Source organism: Hypanus sabinus, chromosome X1, assembly GCF_030144855.1.
Source record: "Hypanus sabinus isolate sHypSab1 chromosome X1, sHypSab1.hap1, whole genome shotgun sequence".
In the NCBI taxonomy this organism is placed as follows: domain Eukaryota; kingdom Metazoa; phylum Chordata; class Chondrichthyes; order Myliobatiformes; family Dasyatidae; genus Hypanus; species Hypanus sabinus.
In genome coordinates, this window is record NC_082738.1 from 5,363,643 (window position 1) to 5,384,738 (window position 21,096).

The window sequence follows — 21,096 nt, forward strand, 5'->3', positions numbered from 1 at the left end:
CTCCCTCACACTGTCTTTGGTTTGACCTTTCACCTCAGAGTGAGGAAAGAGGTCTCCTCATTGTGTCTGGTTTACTTCGGTTTAATTTTATTTTTTATTTTATTTATGGAGATGCAGTGCAGAATGGGCTCTTCCAGCCCAATGAGCTGCACTGCCCAGCAGTTCTCAATTTCACCCTAACCTAATCACAGGACAATTTACATTGACTAATTAACTTACAAACCGGTACATCTTTGGACTGTTTGAGGAAACTGAAGCACCTGGAGAAAAGCCAAGCATTCCACGGGGAATGACTCCTTACTGAAGACAATGGGACTGAACTCTGAACTCCATGTAGATGGGAACAGAGTTCAGTGTCCTGCAAACATGTCCATCCCTGGCACTGCATAGACACATTGACAACTCACTAAACACTCACCTTGAGAACTTCCACCTCCTTGTGGGCCTGTATCAGCTGTTTCTCCAACTCCGCAATCTTCATCATGGAATCATTCTCGGCTTCCTGCAGCTTTTCCGTCAGCTGAACAAGGTGCAAAAACAAGAAACTGAATCTTAAACAAAGAAGAGAAAATCTGGAAATCACAGTCCAAAATGTCGACAGTACTTTTTTCCCCGTAGATGCTGCCTAGCCTGCTGAATTCATTCAGCATTTTGTGTGTGTTGAATCGAATTTTAAACACCACATAGTTAGGATGCTATATGACAACTTAATTATCCTCCAATTGTCTCTTCCTCACTCTAAGAAATTCCAGCTGGGATAACCAAGCTTTACCCTAGCATATCTGTTGTGGAGCACACAGCTGGAAGCAAATTGAATATTTAAAATCAAAGGCAATGCAATACTCATTACAACAGGGAGTGTGCAGGGAAAAGACAGGGTCTGCGGGAGTGACAGAAGAACTTAGTCAGCTCCTTCTTGGTTACTGGCCTCCTCAGCATCCAGGACATTTTCAAGGAACGATGTCTCAAAAAGGCGGAGGACATGTCCTCTCTCATTGAATGTTTATGGTTCAATGTCCATTCAGAAATTTGATGGCAGAGGGGAAGAAGCTGTTCCTCTTCTCGTTGCTGCCATCAGGGAGGAGGTACAGGATCCTGAAGAGACACACTCAATGATTCAGGAATAGCCATCAAATTTCTGAATATATAGCTTCAGAGAGCTAGAATGGACTGCTAGGGCAAATGGCCTCATTCTGGCCCTGAATAATTCAAGTGCACTGCTCCCACCTAACATCTCAGGTATGAACCATCTTTTCTCAGTCACTGGGAGAAGAGGACACAACTGACTTGGGAATGTTTTGACAGACTCCCAGCACACCCATGCCATGGAACCTGAAATCTCTTTTCATACAACATACTTTCTCTACCGGGCAGCAGGAATGCTTCAGAAAATATCCACAACGTGTTTTTAAGCTGCCTTAAAGTGATGGTAATTTGGTTAAATAATTAATATAGTTGAGGTAGGGGTTTTTTGGAGTGATGGGTTGGGTTCAAACAGCTATGAATGATTGCCAGGGAGCCAATGGTCTGCCCAAGGTGCTATATAGGGGAAGAGGAATCACTGTTTCCAGTGGCATACAGTCAAAGTTTCAGCAGCTCCCCACACGGTCTGAGCTTTACTTATGAGAGAGATTCCTCAGAGTGAGTGGTGCCAAACCACCTCCCCTCTGTCAGTACCTGATTTACTTGTCCTTGCAGTTCCTCAACGTGTTCCAGCACTGCATTCTTGGTCTCTGCATCCTCCAGCAGTGCACCAACGTCAAACACGTTATCCAGGTACGCCTGGATCTGAACCTGCAGCCTCTCACTTTCCGATGGCTTCAGTTTCTAAAAAAGTGATTCAACATGTTATTTTACTGGTTGTGCCATGACAAATGGGAAATCAGAAAACAGACTGGGGTCAGTGCTCTTCCTGTGTCAAACCTCGCCTAGGTTTGCTTCAAGCTGCTTCTAGTGACAGTTCAACCTGCGGGACTGCTGGGGATAAAACAGTGCAAGTATATCTTTGTACATGTGAGGTATTTGAATTAAACAGTCCTCATCTTGAAAGTCTCATTCCCCTGGAGCAGAAGAAGAATAAGAATTCCAGTCTGTAATGTACACCTCTGAATTAATGTCACTATGCAACTAACTTCTTAACAGGATAGCACCAAGGTAAAGGAGGTCATTCGAATTTTGGCATGAGGTTACACATGATTGTTGTGTATTTTATATTTTAATAATATTTTATATTGTAAATATATTGTTTAATAAAACATTCTTGTTCATTCAAATAATTCATTATGGTTATACGTGTGAAGTATGTGAATGGTATAAGTCATTACATCACCGCGCTCAATGGCCTAATTCTGCTCCAATATTTTAGACGTGGACACCTTGCTTAAAGTATAAAATGAAGTTAGACTCTCATTCCCACTCTCGTTTTCCTTTCAATTACTTTTTATGTTTTCGAGTTAGAAAACAGGACAATGAAGACCTGGTGTTTCTTTAGCAACATTCGAATTACTTCATCATGGGAGAATTTGGAGCACCTTGAACACACAAGAAACTGTGGGAAAAATGGCTTTCGAGCCTGCCCTGCCATTCAGTGGGATCCCAGGTGAAGTGATCGTAGCTGCAGCTCCAATTTTCCATTGTTTTCCATAGCCCTCAACTCTTCTAAGGTCTAAAAAAACTTGTCCACTTCACCTCAGACTCTATCTAAAGACTACGCCTCCAGAGCCTGACAAAGATTCATCAAGAGAGACAGCACAGAAACAGGTCCGTGGTCCCAGTGATTCTGCAACAACTACCAAACAAACACTAGTCCCAAATTGTTTATCCTCCTTGCATTCTCATCAACTCCATCCCATGCCCCCACCCCCACGTTCCAACTGTCACTGCGCTAAGGGATGTGGGAGAAAATGAGAGCGCCCAGAAGGACAATCACAGAGAGAATGTGCAAACTGTACGCACATTACAGCTCTACACCTCCCCACCCACTGTGACCATTGTGCTGCACCCTCTTACATTGAGGTACTCGTCCAGTCCCAGCAAGGTGAATTCAAACTGCAGATGGACCCGGAAGTTCATGTCCTCGACAGAATGCACGACGATGTTAATGAACTGCATACAGGCGACCTGCAGAGAGGGATTAAAGTATACTGGGGTTACTGTCCAGAAAGGTAACTGGCTGGGGGATGAGGGAAAAAGTATTATTGAAAGGGAGGAGAGGAGAGTGGGGAGGGGTGGAGGGTGGGCCAAGAGAGGGGGACGGCCGAGAGGGAGGGGTGAGAGGGGCAGGCGAGGGAGAGAGAATAAGTGTGGGAGTGAGTCACAGAGAGAGTGAGAGTGAAAGAATGCGTGAGAGGCAATGAGAGAGTGAATAAGAGTTAGAGTGAGTGAGGGAGGTGACACTATGCCAAAAAGCTGTACCAGAAACAATGTTATTCTTCCAGGCCGTTATATTTAAACTGAGTCTGCCTCTGCGGCTACTGGCAGGGCACCCTGTGACAGACAGTAATGTTCCATTGACGGGGCCTTCAGCCAGCATGTGCTCACTCCTGTGAGCTGCCTCACGCAATGGGGGACCTTCTAGTTGAACTTTTGCTGGCTCTGAGACCCTGTGGAGAGTTGCTGACTGCTCACAACATTGCAACAACTGCATTAGTTTCAAAAACTGTGAGCACACGGTTGGATGAGAAATGGTCTCACAGAGGTCAAGTATTTGAGGAACAGATAGGAACGCTGCTAGGAGACGACCATCCAGTCCAGCAATCAACAGTCATATCCACCTGTCACAAAACCCCCAGGCCCTTGTAAGCAAGGTGGGGTTTAAATACTCACTTCACTCATAGCCCCATGGTTTGGGGGATAAGTTTTCTTAGCCACAATGGGCACATCAGGGGTGGAGTACACTCCAATAGTACAAGGGCTTGGTTATAAAATCAACGAAAAGTGTTTTCTCAGGAAAAAAATCTATAGTGAAGATAGAACCTCAGCCTGGGAAACTCTCAGCCAGTTCAACATACCATGAAGTCAATGTTGCTGTCCTCATTCCGGAAATATTCCATGAGCCTTTCAAAGCGCACCTTCTCCTTACAGACCTGAAAGAACACAGCAAGAATTACACACCCTCACCTTGATCACAACTGCCCCCTTTCCAAAGTCACTCATTCTTCCCTTGCAGAGTTGTTTCCTTTTCTAAGGATGAGGCTGCAGGACCAAAGAGTTCTGCTGTTGATGGAGGACTCAGCTTCCCTTGAAACTACACATCCCCACCTCAACAAACTGCAGACCAACTATCAGAGTATATCACCCCACCAATGACGTGGTTCTGAGTTGAGGGAGTAAACTCTGTGTTGCCCTGAATCATGACAGGTGTATATACAGTGACCCGAGTCATCTCAGATTTATTTATCACATGTACATCAAAACCAGACAGTGAAACACATTGATTGTGTTGACAACCAACACACCTAAGGATGTGCTGGGGGCAGCCCATGTGTTAGAAACAAAGAAAACCTACAGCACAATACAGGCACTTCACCCACAATGCTGTGCCAAACTTGTGCTTATTTTAGAAATTACCTAGGGTTACCCATAGCCCTCTATTTTTCTAATAAATGTTGTCACACATTGAGCAAATCTGAGCAAAAGGTAGGTGTCTTATTTGTTTCACTTCATCTTAATATTTTTAATTAATTTCTTGCACCCTGAGATATTTTTAATTACATTTATGTTGTGTAACCATTTTTGTTTAAGGCTATTCATGCTAAAAAAAAAGCTCACCCACTCCAGACGCTCTCTCCCATCAGGCAAAAGCAGATATAACCAGGCTCAAGGACAGCTTCCATCCCATCGTTATCAGACTTTTGAACAGAGCTCTTGTACAATAGGATTTAGTTTTATTATTTATTTAGCGGTACAGTGCAGAGTAGACCCTTCCAGTCCTTCGAGTCATATCACCCTAGCAACCCCAACCACCGACAACTCGAATAACCCTAGCCTAATCACAGAACAATTTACAACAACCAACTAACTTATCTGGTATGTCTTCCGACTATGGGAGGAAACCGGAGCACCTGGAAAAAATCCAGGCATTCCACGGTGGGAACGTACAGGTCTCCTTACAGAGGACGCCAGAATTGAACTCTGAACTCCGATGCCCCGAGCTGTAATAGCATTGCACTAACCACTATGTTGCCGTGGCTCTTGACCTCACTATCTAACTCATCATGGCCACTGCACCTGCACTGGACTTTCTCTGAAACCGTAACACTCTATTCTGCATTCTGTTACGGGTTTTCCCTTGTACTACCTCGGTAAATTTATATCATGAAATGATCTGCATGGATAGCACGCAAAACAAAGTTTTTCACTGTATATGCAATAACAATAAACCTAGTTACTGGTTTTACCAAATCCCACCTTATCAGAAGCTGGCTTGGTCCTACCACAGTGGCAAGCTGTCATAAGGCTGACAGGACTATCCAGTGCAGAGGGTGAGGATTTGTCAGCTCAGGTCAAGTTACAACTCATGCCTGCTCTGCTTTTCAGGGGAGATTCTCAGGTACAGGAGGTCTGCTTCAGATTAGTACAGGAGGGCAGTGGGTTTGGGATGGATCCAATGTGGGCTGGCCCAATGGTGACTTTGAAACAGAACTGGACATTGATATGAAATGGAATTGGTTCATTATTGTCGCATGTACTGAGATACAGTGAAAAGCTTCTCTTGCATTCTGTTCATACAGATGAGATCATTACCCAGTGCACTGAGGTAGTACAGGGGTCTATGGACCCTTGGTTAGCATAGCATAAAAATAGTTGGGAACCCCTGAGGCAGAACAAAAACTATGTATAATGGCTACAGAGAAAGTGCAGTGTAGGTAAACAATGATATGCAGGATCATGATGGGGTAGATTGAGAGGCCAAGAGACCACCTTATCATACTGGGGAAATATCTGATAACAGGGGTAGAAGCTGTCCTTGGGCTTGGTGGTACATACTTTAAGACTTTCGTAACTTCTACCAGATGGGAGAAGAGAGAATGACCAGGGTGAGAGGTATCTTTGATTATGCCTGCTACTTTATTGAAGCCCTGAGAAGACTCGACAGAGCCCACGAAGGTGAGACATGAAAAGGAAAAGAAATATTGCAGGGGCTTTGAACACAGAACATAGCGGAGTAAAGCACAGGAATAGGCCTTTCAGCCCACAATGCCTGTGCTGACCCGGATGCCAATCCAATCCTACCTCCTTGCACATGGTCCATATTGCAGACTGTGGCAAAATGATATCTACGTCCACATTACACTACTTCTAAGAGGTAACTACACAATGTAGTAACCTGGCACCTTGATTGAAACCCGAGAGCAAAATTTTCCAAATCTTTTCTTTCCTGAGCCCACATTTCAGAGTGGTTTTCCAAATTGTTTTTGAACTATTGATGACAGAAAGAAACACATACACTCTGTAGATGGAGGGAAGGGTGTCATTATGCATGAAACAGCCTAAAATGTTCTACAACCATCCAATGCAATTTCCATGCTGGGGTTTTGTATTTGGCCCATTAGGCTAATTCACATTTAGTCAGGCATCTATCTGTCACTATTTTAGAGCTTGAGTTTTTCAACTTTAACTGAAAAAAACATTCCAAAGACCTACTTATTTTTTAAACTGATTACTATCTGCTTGGCAATATATTTCATGAAAGTCTTGCATCTTACTTTGGAGAACATGGCTTTGAAAATGAAGATATTGTGCACAATCTAAAACCAGTTCACATTTATTCATGGAAATAGGATTCATATAGAAAAGTGTATGATAGTCAGCATGGATGCAGTGGGCTGAATGGCCTTTTTCCGTGTTTATCTCTTAGAGATTAAAAGTCCAGAATAGTGAAAATGCGAGGATTAATGGACATTTGAATACAAACATTATCACTACTGTTATTCGTTTAGTGGTTGTTTATCCTTATGGCCAATAACTGACTCATTTGCTTGCTGCAACACTTAACGTTGCTGAATAGTGATGTTAACTGAGATAACTCACCCAAACTAGACCAAAAATAAATGCAAAAGAACTCAAACATTTGTGTTAATCAAGCAATGTGGTATTCTGTCTCACCAACTACTCTCTTCACAAGACCATAAGAAATAGGAGCAGAATTAAGCCATTTGGCTCACTGAGTCTGCTTTACCATCCAATCATCATGACTGATTTATTTTCCCTCTCAACCTCATTTTCCTGCCTTCTTGCCCTGACTAATCAAGAACCTATCAACCTCCATGTCAAATATACTCAATGTCTTAGCTTCCACAGCCGTCTGTGGCAATGATTTCCACAGATTCACCACCTTCTGGCTAAAGAAATTCCTCCTCATCTCTGTTCTAAAGCAAGATCCCTCTATTCTGAGGGTGTGCCCTCTAGTCCTAGACTCTCCCACTATAAGAAACATCTTCTGGATATCTACTCAATCTAGATAATTCAATATTCGATAGGTTCCCATGAGCTCCCCCTCATTCTTCTAATCACAGGCTCAGTGCCATCAAATACTTCTCATACATTAACTCTTTCATTCCTGGGATCATTCTTGTAAGCCTCCTCTGGACCCTCTCCAATGCCAGCACGTTGTGCACTAAAACTCTCATGACCCATTTCTCTCCTCCTTTCAGCCTGAATCCCACAATGGGAATCACCTCTACATATAAACTATTATTATTGCCCATGTTTAGTTTAGGTTTATTATTTTTTTATATATATATATTTTTCTTGCATTTTTATATATTTTTTTCTTTTGTTGACTATTCTTAATCCCTTTCATGTATAATCAATATAGGTTAGATTGATTATTATTATATGATCTTTTTTTGCCGATAGTTTAATAAGATATTATTATCTTGTTTATTAAAGTTAAATATTAAATTTAACTTTAAGTTTAATGTACTCGTAACCTATTTAATACAATATTATGTTATTTTTTAATATATGAAATTCAATAAAAAGATTGAAAAAGAAAGAAAAGGGAATCACCTCCACCTCCACCACTTCACATGACATCACATAACATGGCACTGTCTGCAATGATTGGTCACTGAAACCAGGCATTAGGCTGAGGTGGAAAGACACAAGATGCTGCTCCACTCTCAACGAGGCGGAGACACTTGTTCCTACACAAGTCTGTCAGCAGAGGGCAATGTTGCCCACATGTTGTCAATACTGTATGGTCCAAGAGCATTCAGTGGCTGGTTACAGGTATGGCAATGGTGACTCTGTTCCAGTTACATGCATTAATTACCTTTACGGCAAAGAGCTTATTACGCAGTCTTCACAAACACCAGCTGCTGACCTTGGAATTTGCAGGAAAGAGATGAGAAAGGAGTCATGGCTTGAGTCAAGGATCAGTCAGGCCAGGACCTCGGTCAAGGGTTGGATCAGGGAGTGGGGGTAGAATCTGAGTGTATGGGAAGCAAAGAGTAGATAAGGATCTGATGGCCATAATCAATGCTGGAGGAATAGAGGCATTGTATGGTGAATAGAGCCTTGATGGTCAGTAAGCATGTCGTTTTTGGCCTAAGCTGCAGCTCCTCAGGAGCATGACTTTACAGAGTGTGCCTACCAACAGGCACATCCAACAGCACACAGCAACTTCCAGGGCAACATTCCCAATGCAGCTGTTCTGGAAAAATTGTCATTGGTCCAGCAATATTCATTGCTGATTTTTACAGAAAACTGCAAGCTCAATCAAAAATCACTGGTCATGCTTCACCACTCTTTCACAACTAATGTGAAGAAGCAGTAATGAAAGTGCATGAGATGCAAGAGGACGGATCAATAACTGATGGAAGCGATGAGAATAAGATACTGAGAGAAGTAATGCCCAAGTGGGCCTAGATAGCGTCAAAACCAAGGGAAAGATTGCAAAAGCAAGGAGTGTGTGATTAAGTAGCACATTCAGCACTGTAGAGTTAAAATTAATCAAAAGTGTTATGTAACCAACAGACAGGACATGTTAAAAGATATTTTAACAATTCATTGTGAGCACAGCTCCCATGTGGGTTTGGAAGACGCATCTGTATAGTACCTTGTTCCAGTGTGCCTTGTAGCCAATAAAGCACTTTCAACATGTAATCTCTTTAACGTAGGTTAAACTGCAGCAAATTTACATACAGCAAGCTATACATCTCCCACTCACTCCATGTCACCGATCAAAATTTCACTGAGATAATAAGTCCATAAAACATAACCAGCATTAGGCCATTCAGCACATCAAGTTTGCTTCATGATTCAACCATGGCTGATTTACACATTATCTCTATCTCTTTCAACTTCATTCTCGTGCTAATCAAAAACCTGTCAACCTCTGCTTTAAAAGATACCAAATGACTTGGTGACCACAGCTATCTATGACAATGAATTTTTCAGATTCATCATCTTCTGGTTGAAGAAATTCCTCCTTATCTCTGTTCTAAAGGATCGGCCTTCTATTCTGAGGCTGTGACCTCTGGTCCTAGACTCCCCCACTATAGGAACCATCTTCTTTGCATCCATTTTATCTAGCCCTTTCAATATTCTGTAGGTTTCAATGAGATCCCCCCTCATTCCTCTAAACTTCAGAGAGTACAGGCCCAGCACCATCAAACACTTCTCATACATTAACCCTTGCGTTCCCAGGATCATTCTCATGAACCTCCTCTGGACCCTCCCCAATGCCAGCATATGCTTTTTTTTAAGATCAGCTGCACAAAATTGCTCACAATACTCCAAGTGCGCTCTGACCAATGTCTTCTAAAGACTCAGTATTACATCCTTGTTTTTATATTCTAGCCCTCTCAAAATAAATGCTAACATTGCATTTGCTTTCCTCACCATTGACTCAGCCTGCAAGTTAAACTTGAGGGAATCTTGCACGAGGACTCCCATGTTGCTTTGCAACTCTGATTACTGAATTTTTTCCCCTTTAAGGAAATAGTCTATGTCTTTATTCCTTCCACCAAAATGCATGACCAGACACTTCCCTACATTACATTCCATCAGCCATTTCCTTGTCCATTCTCTTAATCTAAGTCATTCTGCAAACTCCCTGCTTTCTCAACAACACCCGCCTCTCCACCTATCTTTGATTCATGTACAAACTTGGTCACAAAGCCATCAATTTATTCATCCAAATCATTGGCATATAATATGAAAAGTAGTGGTCCCAAAACCACAAGTCTCTGGCAGTTAGTGAGAAGAGGCTCTCTTTATTTCCACTCTTTGCCTCCTGTCAGTCAGCCAATCTTCTATCCATGCTAATACCACGGGCTCTTATCTTGTTAAGCAGCCTCAAGTGCTGCATCTTGTCACAAGCCTTCTGAAAATCCATTTACACAACATCTACAGATTCTCTTTTATCTATCCTGCTTGCTATTTCCTCAAAGAATTCCAACAGATTTGTCAGGCAAAATTTCCCCTTAAGAAAACCATGCTGACTTTGGCCTACTTTATCATATACCACTAACTACGCAGAAACCTCATCCTTAATAATGGACTCCAAGATCTTCCCAACCACTGAAGTCAGGCTAAATGGTCTATAATTTCCTTTCTTTTGCCTCCCTCCCTTCCTAAAAAGTGGAGTGACATTTGCAATTTTCCATTCCTCCAGAACCATTCCAGAATTTAGTGATTCTTGAAAGATCATTACTAATCCCTCCACAATCTCTTCAGGCACATTCTTCAGAATCCTGAACAGACTGATGTTATTAATCACTGACATCCTCACACTGACAGGACTGCAATCATGAGCATTCTCTTGCTGACGAGATAAAGCTCACAATTTTTAGATTGATTGGCCACTGTAAGCTGGCCCCAGTGTGTCAGTGAGAGGTAGAATCTGGGAGGAGTTGATAGAAATGTGAGGAGAATAAAAAAGTGAGTATTTACAATCAGTGCAAATGGGAGGTTGATGGTCAAGGTGGGCTCAGAGGACTGAAGGGCCTGTTTTTGTGCTGTATCTCTCTATATCTTTATGACCTGATCTTTATCAATCTTACATCTTTATGACTCGAACTTTATCAATAATGAGAATTAGAACTCTCAATTTTTCCAAGAAGCCTGAGTGAAACCTTTACAGAGTCTGCCCTTTTGTTATTGCTGTGAATGAGCCTATTTCCAATTAGTAACCGTGCCTGCTCGAGCACTTTCAGCTTGGACATCCCCTCAGCAATCATGCTGATCAATTGATCTTTCACTTGCTGAGCAACCACAGTGATTAAATGCAACCCACTAAGACAGGGACAAGACTCAGCCAATCAAACAAAAAACAGTGAATAAGTGACTCTTAGCTTGAACAGATTAATGTGTAAAACATTGAGGCTGTTAGAAACATGAAATAAAACAGAAATGGCTGAAAACACTCGGCAGGGTCAGGCCTGTGGTGAGAGGAGGAGGGTCAAATGACCTTTGTTCAGGAGGGCCTAAAACCACGAGTTCTACCTCTTTCTTGCTGCCTCAGTGTTTAACACAGCATCCATACTTTATGCATATCAACTGGAACTGTTAAATGTCAAGTTTACTCTTTAATGCTTTCTCAGATTAGTGTATGTGGTTATATGCTGCAGATGTCAAATCATAGAAGATAGAAGCAGGAGAAGGCCTTAGAGCGAGTTACGGTCATAGGGTCATACAGCATGGAAACCGGCCCTTCGGCACAATTCATCCTACCTGAGCTGGTTTCCATTTGCCTGTGATTGATCCATATTCCCCCAATCCTTCCTGACCATTAACCTGTCCAAACATCTTTTAAACACTGTAACTATACCCACTTCTACCACTTCCTATGACAGTTCATTCAACATATCTACCACCCTCCGTGTGAAAAATTAGCCCCACAGGTTCCCTTTCAATCTTTCCCCTCACCTTAAACCTTTACTGTGTAGTGTTAGACTTCCCTACCCTGGGAAGAAGACTGTGACCATCCACCTTGCCTATGTCAATCATGATTATACAAAAACTATGCAGAAGTCTTTGGCACTGTACTGTATTTATCAATGTGGTTTGTAAGTCTGTTGGGAGCAAAGGACGTTGGCAATGGCGAGGGCAGAGTGCCGTGGGAGGGGTGTGGAACAGGTGGCAGAGAAGGAATACCGGGGTGGGGATTGGCACGGGTGCAGACACACCCAGCCCTGAGACACCAGGCAAGGAAATTTGATCCTAAACAAATGGTTTATTGATCATTACAGAATGTCTCTCTGGTGTTTCCCACTCCCTCCCCTCTCCCTTCCCCTTTCCCGAACCAAAATTCCTCTCTCACTGCCCCCTTCCCACTGTCAGTCCACACTACAGACCCGTATCAGAATCAGGTTTATCATCACTCACATATGTCATGAAACTCGATTTTTTGCAGCAGCAGTACAGAGCAATACATAAAATCATGACAGTACTGTATATATCTGCCTAAGACTTTTGCACAGTACTGTATTAAACTTCATGAGGTCACCTCTCTGCCTCTTTCTAGGTGGTCTACTGCCGAGGGAATTGGTCAAGGTTTCTCCTTAAATTGAGATTATCAGAGCAGAATATTTGGGCTTGGCAGTTATTTTTCATGGGAGCTTTCATTTTCATGACATTATCATAGTGACAATACCTCACAGGTCGAAACCTAGTCCAGGTGAAGGGTGTTGCCCCAAAACTTAGACTGTTCATTTCCCTCCACAGATGCTGATGACCTGTTGAGTTTCTTCAGCAGTTTGGTTATTGCATCTTACGCTTCATTCAGGATAGGTCACAGTTCTCTTGATATCCAGCCTAACATCAACCCTTCAGCCACTACTAACTCAAAACTGATTCAGTATGCATACAAGGAAGTGGAGCAGAAGTGAATAGACTGCAGCTGGGTTCACTTTGAACTCTTCTTAAGGATGCAAGTTGCTTTGAGGGTTTATCAATGGAACAATGGAAAAAATAAACATTATTAGAGCAACATCATCCTCCAAGACATTCTATTTTGTTTAATCTGAAGACAGCCAAAGGTATCAACAACCAAGCTCTAACCTTATGGGAGGGTTGTCTCATTACAAACTACCAACTTTACTTAGGAAAGTACAACACAGGCACTTTCAAGTTCAAGTTGAATTTTATTACCATCTGACTACACACTTACACACCCAAACAAAACAAAGTTCCTGTGAACTATGGTGCACCCATACAACATACATCACACACAGCACATAAGCCAAAATATTATGTTATAACTGTGTTAATAAAATATATTTCACGTAGTATAATGCATGTACTAAAGCACGGCACAGGTAAACAGTAATCTTTCTGTCCTAGTGACGAGACTTCAGTGGTGGTAGGGTATCCATTAGTCCAAGAGACGAAGCTATTATCCAGTCTGGCTGTCCTAGTCTTGATGCTTCTGTACCCCCTTCCAGACGGTAGTGGGTTAAAGAGATTGTGGGATGGGTGGGAGGGATCTTCAACAATGCTTTAGGCTCTTCATATACAATGCACCCAGTAAATGTCAAATATAGGGGGGTGGCGAACCCCAATGATCCACACGGTGGATTTTACTGTCCTCTGTAGGGTCTTGCATCACAGAACGACGCAGCCAGACAGGACTCTCTCGATGGTGCTCCTGTAGAAAGTTGTTAGAATGGGGGCAGGGAGCCTTGCACGCCTCAGTCTCCTCGGAAAGTGTAGACACTGCTGTGCCTTCTTGACTCATGAGGAGGTGTTAGATCGTCCGTTTTGTGCACACCAAGGAACTTTGTGCTCTTCACTCTCTCCACAGCAGAGCCATTGGAGAGTGGGTGACCTGAGCCTTGCTGAGCCCACGATCACTTCTTTTATCCTGTCCACGTTGAGACTCAGGTTGTTGTTCTCACACCATTTGACAACCCTCTCTCCCTCTCTCTGTATGCCAACTCATCATTGTTGCTGATGAGGCCAGCCACTGTGGTATCGATGATGTGGTTTCAGCTGGAGCTGGCAGTACAGTTGTAAGTCAGCAGGGTGAACAGCCGTGGGCTGAGCATATTGTCTTGGGGGGGGGGGGGGGCACCAGTGCTCAGCGTGATGGAGGTTGAAATGTTGTTGCCAACTCAGACTGACTTGGGTCTTTCCATCAAGGAGTCCAGGATCCAGTTACAGAGAGGGGTGTTGAGTCCCAACGAGGACAATTTACCCACAGCCTTTCAGGCAAGATGGTGGTAAACGCCAAGCTGAATTTGATGAACAGCATTCTGGCACACGAGGCATCATTTTCTAGGTGGGACAGGACAGAGAGGAGGGCCGTGGCTAAAGCATCATCAGTGGCTCGTTTGAGTGGTAGGAGAACCGGTCCAATGTGATCCATTGCCAGCCATGCCAAGCACTTCATGATTGTTGAAGTCAGTGCCACTAGGCCATAATCGTTTAGGCCAGTTACCATTGTTTTCTTGGACACTAGAATGATGGTGACTACCTTGGAGCTTACAGGGTCAGTGGACTATTTCAGAGATATCACAAATATCCATTAAGGCCTTTGTTAGCTGGGCCACACTGTCCAGCCCTGCAGCTTTGCCTATGGTCCTCTTCACCTCAGCTATGGCCAGAGAGGGTGCCTGTTCCTCCTTGATGTCACATCATTCAACTGGTCAAATTGTGTATAGAAAGGTTCAGCCTATCAGGAAGGGAGGAGTCACTGTTGTTGACACGCAGGGTGGACTTGTAATTGGTTATCGTTTATTTACCTTGTCACATGCGGCTATGTCCCTGGTGTCAAAATGGATTTTCTGTGAGTACTCACACTTTGCCTTCCCAATGGAACAGTAGACAGTGGCTTTGCTCACCTTAGAGTCTGAAGACAGTGTCCTGATCCCTCAGCAATGCACAAACCTCTGCAGTCAGCCATGTAATGAGGGTGTAGCGGGACCACCTCCCTACGCTGAAACAAACCCACAGCCACTCTCCACCAACACACATGCAGAACAGTGGGGACAGTTGGACTCCACATCCCATTTGTTAACCGTGACTAATGTTAAGGTAATGGAATCATTGACAAGTGTCAGGCATCAGCTGAAGCTCATTCCAGAGGTTAAAGATCAAGAACCACTCCCTGTCCACCAAAGCCATCTGCTGTATTTTATTCTTTAAAAATAGCACAAGGGTCTAAACAGCACAAGGGTTCTAAATGCAGAATGTGTGGGTGGTGCACACACTCTCAGCTTTTCAGACAGATAACTTGGGAGCTAATCATTCCAATCATTAACCGCCTGCAACTGTGACAACTGGTCCAGAGTGATTGCAAAAAGCAACACACCACTACAGCCTGGAAGCTCTCCAAATGAACTACAGAATATCAGAGGGATCTGTGCTGCTTCTCTCCTTGCCAGGTTGCAAGTGCAGTGTGCTGCACGATTGCTAATTACCTTTTCTTCTCCCACATCCTCTTCACAAAGGACGATCGCTCTTTGATATTCAGTCTTCAACATTATGCTTAGTTTACAAGGCAGCGAAGTGTGGCTGGAGCAGATGCAGAGGAATGGTTAGAAGCCACAGTTCATCAGAAGGTTACTCGCTTGAGATTGAGAGACAAAAACTCACTCAATCCAGAGTGAGCTGGGAGAAGCGGTTGACAGGACAGGGTTTATATGTACTTCTGGAACAAGGGTGTTGAGGTGTACCCATCCACACTATAGTCAGGTCTATAGCACTGGGCTGAACTGACCAATGATTAACTTCATACGTTCTTTGCAGAACAACAAATTTCGCATCATTATGTTACTGATGATAAATCAGAATCTGATTCTGAGATGCTGAAGCAGCAATCTGTTAACTTGGACATTAGGGACCTCATGTTAATATTGTCAACACCTTATTTCACCAAAATCGAATAACTCATCATGGGTCTTGGGCTGCCAGGGTCTGCATTTACCAATAAAACAAACAGATACCCATTTCAAAAATAGCCCATTGGCTGTAAGGCTTAATGGGACACACATTATGGGGTAGAACAGGGAAGCAGCAGGCCACTTGGCCCATTGGATCTGTTCTGGCTCTTTTTCATTGCACCTACCTGCTCTATCCCCAGGCCCCTGCCATTGGTTCCTTGCTCAAAAAGTCAAAAGTTCAAATCACCATTTTTCCCTTACACCACAGATGTAGACAGCCCATTGCTAAGGCCTCACTGGTCTAGAGGAAGTTCCAACCTACAACTGGCATGACAAGTTATTTGCCTAGTTAGTTGGACACTCCTCCTGGTATGCCGCCTCCTTCCCTTTTCTCCTATGGTCCACTTTCCTCTCATCAGATTCCTTCTTCTCCAGCCCTTTACCTTTCCCACCCACCTGGCTTCACCTATCACCTTCTAACGAGCCTCCTTCCCCCTCCCCCACCTTTTTATTCTAGCATCTTTCCCCTTCCTTTCCAGTCCTGAAGAAGGGTCTCAGCCCAAGACATTGGCTGTTTATTCATTTCCATCGATGCTGCCTGACCTGCTGAGTTCCTCCAGAATTTTGTGTGAGGTGGATATTAATGCCTGCTTTGCCCTGTTGGAAGGGGCACTTTAGAAGGGTGAGATATTAGTGTAATTCAATAACATGATTAAACCACAAGCACACAAGTCTGAGTGTTGAGATCTGCCTCCCACCCACTCTGCTTTGGAATATATAGCAGTCAGCAATGGTTGAGTAAAATTAAGCTTGGACTGAACAGATGAAGCCTTCTCCTATTCGCACACACAATACATCACAGTCTGCAGTGCTGGAAGCGCACAGAGACGGGACACACAAAGCATTTTAAATGTGAGCATTGTCACAGCCAAATATAAACTGTAAACACTTGCGCATACCAAAATATGTTTAATAAATATTGGTGGAGATGCTATCCTGTACACACAGTGACAGACAAGACTCCTACCTCTTTGAAGTTCTCAAAGGCTGCAAGGATGATGTCATGTCCCCCTCGCACCAAGCACACTGCAGCCAACAACTCCAACACCAGCGCCTTCGTCCTGCAAGTGGAAGAAAGGGTAAACCTCCAATCATATTACAAACAGACTGGGCTTCCCTCAAGTTCAGGGCATACTAAGTCAGTGACAGATGTCAACAAGGAACTTTCTCAAAAACACCCACTCTTTGATGGCAAGGCTGGTCTTTCTTGCCTGCTGCACTCCAGTAGTTGTTAATGGTTTTCCAGCCCAATCTGTGTGAAGACACACCATGTTGCAAACAAAAGAAAACTCCAAATCTTTCACTCAGAGTGTCTTATTTTTCAAATTTTATTTAGATATAGAGGCCTTTTGGGCCCTTCGAGCTGTGTCACCCTACAATGTCTGATTTAACCCTAGCCTAATCATGGGATAATTTACAGTGACCAATTAACCTACCAACTAGTACGTTTTTGGACAGTGGGAGGAAAATGGAGCGCCTAGAGGAAACCCATGCAGTCATGGGAAGAACATACAAATTCCTTACAGACAGTGTTGGGAATTGAACCCTGGTCTCTGGTACTGTAAAGCATTGTGCTAACCACTATGCTACCGTGCCGCCATTTTTAAAATTTCACCATGGAAGGCACTGAGATTCAATTCCAGAGCCAGGAGATGGGATCGGTTCAATCCTGTTACTTGGAGACCTGGAATTAGTTAAATCCCAATGCTGAGAGACCTGGAATTGTTTGAATCCCAGAGCTAGGTGACCTGGAACTGGTTGTATTCCAAACCTAGATATTTTTGTACTGGTTCAATCCAGAGAGTGGAGACCTGAGATCAGTTCAGTTTGATATCTGGGAAATGTGAGATTGCGATATACATTGGCTCTTGTATCACAATGGCGCAGATCATATTTTCACTATCTCTTACCTTGCATTCTTATTGTTCAAACTGAGGGTGATTTCGTTCACACATTGCTCATGTTCCATCACCAGGGTGAAACCAGACTAGAAATCAAGCACAAACCAACAGTGACTGCCCGCATCGAGGAATGCAATGTTACAATACTGCTTATGTAGGATATTAAAATAAAACCAGTTGGCCCTCCTAATGCTCAATAAGCCAATCAGAGCATGGAATGAGATAATTTGGATTACATTCTTAGAAACCCTGCCATTAAGGAAGACCTAAAACATGTCGTTGTAATAGATTTGGTCAAGTCAACTTTCATATTCATATAACTGAGCTGAGGATAATCTCACAGTAATTCACAAGTGTTTCAGATATTCAGTTCACTTTCATTTTAAAGCTGCGGTGTAATATTTTTAAACTATGGTTTGGGAACCTTTCGTTGGCTCATTTCCCACATTATGTACTGTGGCAGTTAGGAAGTGCCAACGTTGAGCTGGAGCTATGGCAGCAAGTCTTCAGTTGTGGTCTCCCCAGAGGTAACTCACTTAGTTCTAGTTGGCCAACCTGGAGCTGGTGGTCAATCAGCCAGCAGCTCCCATCAAAGTTCTATATATACATCTATAAAACCTGTGTATTGTGGTTAATGCTGCTCTCTGCACATCTTCCTGGGTTGTCATGTGCTGGAGACAAGATCCATTATGTCTTCAAGTGGACTGATAAATAGTATATCAGTGGTGTGTGCACCCGTGTATATGTGTGTGTGTGTGTAAGAGGTGGTGAGATACTTCAAGCAACATCAACAGGCCTTACCACTACACCTCAAAGCTCAGAATGAAAACTGGAATGCCTGGGAGATGATTAATCACCTTCTGAGATTGGGAAGTTGTGCCATACCTCGAAGGGGAAGAAAAAGGCCCAGAGGAGCTTGAAGCCTGAGGTTCAATAGAAAACCCAGAGGCGAGGTAAACAGAGTACAGGAAACACAGCATCTCACAGAACCATGTCATGCATGGATGCTGCACTGCTGATGAGACCATCCAAAGCCCAAGCATCAGGATGTAACTCATGGAGATCAAAGACCAGATGAAAGACAGCAAAGCTAGCAGCATCTACTGAAAGAGGACTTTTGAAGAACACCTCAATCACGACCCTATCCTTGGTTCCATTCTGTAGTAGACCATCCAACGCCTCAGAGTAACAACAGGCTGTATGTTAACTAAAAACCACATGGCCTTGGAAGCAAATAGTATAGCTACTGAAGTTCTAAGAGTTGGTGGTGAAGGACAGCAGAAACAACATCAGAGCCTCATTCTCCCCTATTTGAGAAGAGGACAACATAGCTGGGAACTTCTAACAACATAATCAGGACCATCCAGAAGAAAGAAGACAAATATGATAGTGGTGACAGAGAGGTCTCCCGGATGTGTGCCAAGGCAAATGCCATCTCAAGATTCCCCTTCAACAACCACCCCGATCATTGACTGAGGAGCTGGTCCCAAACCACAGTGTGGATCAGTCCACTTGAAGACATAATGGATCTTGTCTCCAGCACATGACAACTCAGGAAGAAGTGCAGACAGCAGCATTAACCACAATACACGGCCTTTTTTAAAACTTCTCTAAACTCTTTGACAACGTTAATCAAGAAGGACTGAGAAGCATCCCTTGTAAACAAAGCTGCCTAGAGAAGTTAATCTTTAGCTTGTGCATACAACTGTATCCTTAAACAAAAGGTCCATAAAGGACTCAATTTTAATGTAGATTAGTGTAAATTGAAGTTGCATCACCGTTCCAGCAATCTGTCAGCATTTTTTGCTTCATACTGGAGAGCTAATTTACAGAACAACCAGATAACTATTAATCCTATATGCGCTCCAAACAAAAATCAAGATTGCGCCAACTTCCAGCTGCAGTATGCCATCAACACAAACAGAATTGGGGAGCTACCTTCATGTTATCAGCCATTCATTCACCAAAGATTTCAAGAGAATGAATCTTACAAAGCAAAGCAAAGGGCCTCCACCAAACTGTCCCTGGTGGATAACAGCAGTGACATTGGCACTCTCCAGGACCTCCTTTGCTCTAATTACACTCATTAATCTCTGACAGAGTTTTTCACATGCCCAACACCATGTGATGGACACATACTGGGAGGACACGAGGGGCTCTGCAGTCATGAAACATAGGTGGGTCCGGGAGACTAGTCCCAGGCACAATTCCAAGGCAAAGCCTTATCCAGTGCCTCTAACCAATGATGTTTCATAAATCAATACATTCAAAGCATAAAGCTAACTATGTCTCATCAATGTAGGATCAGGGACTGATGCACGGAGCCTCTGGCTAGTACAGGGTCAAATTTTACAAAGTCCCACAGGTGGACATATATACTATTAAATCTCCTTTATAATGCCAGATTCACTATACAAAGGATGCTTGCTGAAAACCGCTTTTAACTAACACTGGGGAGAGGAAACCAATGCTCCCCCCCCCCCCCGATTTCACGGAAGCCTCATCAAGACTCGGCAAGTTCTTCCTCTTCTCCGCGATCTCTCTCTCTCTCGGTCGCCCCACGTGAAACCCAGCGATTTTCAAAGGGCTGAGGCCTGCAGCCTTCTGAGTGACTTTTATATTCCCAACAGACAATCTATTAACCCCTAGACAACAGCAGAGCTCACTACTTAATGATGATTATTAATATACCCGCACTTTAGATTGAGTGTTGACGATGTGCACTATCTGAATGTATGTATTAACCTTACTTTTGTGTCCCTTTATAAATAAAAACGTTTGAAAATAGTGACATCAGACTTCAACGGACCTCTCTGTCTTTGCTGGTAAGTTATCCAGTTACGGGATTTGTAAGTAAAACACACTGTAGAATTGGAAAGGAACAAGACAAGACTGTGCATATTGTTATGAATATCAGGACTATGATGAATACCCAAAGCCAGATCCTGGAGCCAGGTGGCTCTCTCTCACCTGGTAGTTCATGATGGCACGAAGGCACATGATGCAGACGTGGACGTCGTCCTTCTGGCTGACGATCCGGGAGTTCCGCAGTGCTTTCCTGCTGTGCATGTTGTGCCTGTGACGATCACAGCAAGCAGATGTTACATGTTGTGGTGAATGTGCACCTCTGAACGTCATTGAAACAGGAGATTGACAAGAGGAAGGAGTACAGTGGGGGACACGCATCAGTTAGTGCAGAGCTACACGATGTGACGTGAAACAGTGGAGGAAGAGGTGATTCCTGGTGCAGGATTCAGGGTGAATGGAAAAGAGAAAGCGTGTAGGCACTGCAGAGTCACTTC

At 43.4% G+C, this 21,096-nt stretch overlaps 1 protein-coding gene across 1 annotated transcript in view; it reads right to left on the reverse strand.

Moving 5' to 3' along the window:
• The window catches only part of fmnl1a (formin-like 1a), a 223,862-nt gene that overhangs the window by 61,563 nt on the left and 141,203 nt on the right, over positions 1–21,096 (reverse strand). Inside the window, exons 8-14 of the mRNA XM_059955710.1 lie at positions 20,765–20,870; positions 17,804–17,880; positions 16,861–16,954; positions 4,011–4,085; positions 3,010–3,120; positions 1,678–1,827; positions 419–520 (exon numbers count right to left, since the gene is read on the reverse strand). Of these exons, the coding sequence (XP_059811693.1) occupies positions 419–520; positions 1,678–1,827; positions 3,010–3,120; positions 4,011–4,085; positions 16,861–16,954; positions 17,804–17,880; positions 20,765–20,870 (715 nt within the window). The remainder of the gene's footprint in view (positions 1–418; positions 521–1,677; positions 1,828–3,009; positions 3,121–4,010; positions 4,086–16,860; positions 16,955–17,803; positions 17,881–20,764; positions 20,871–21,096) is intronic.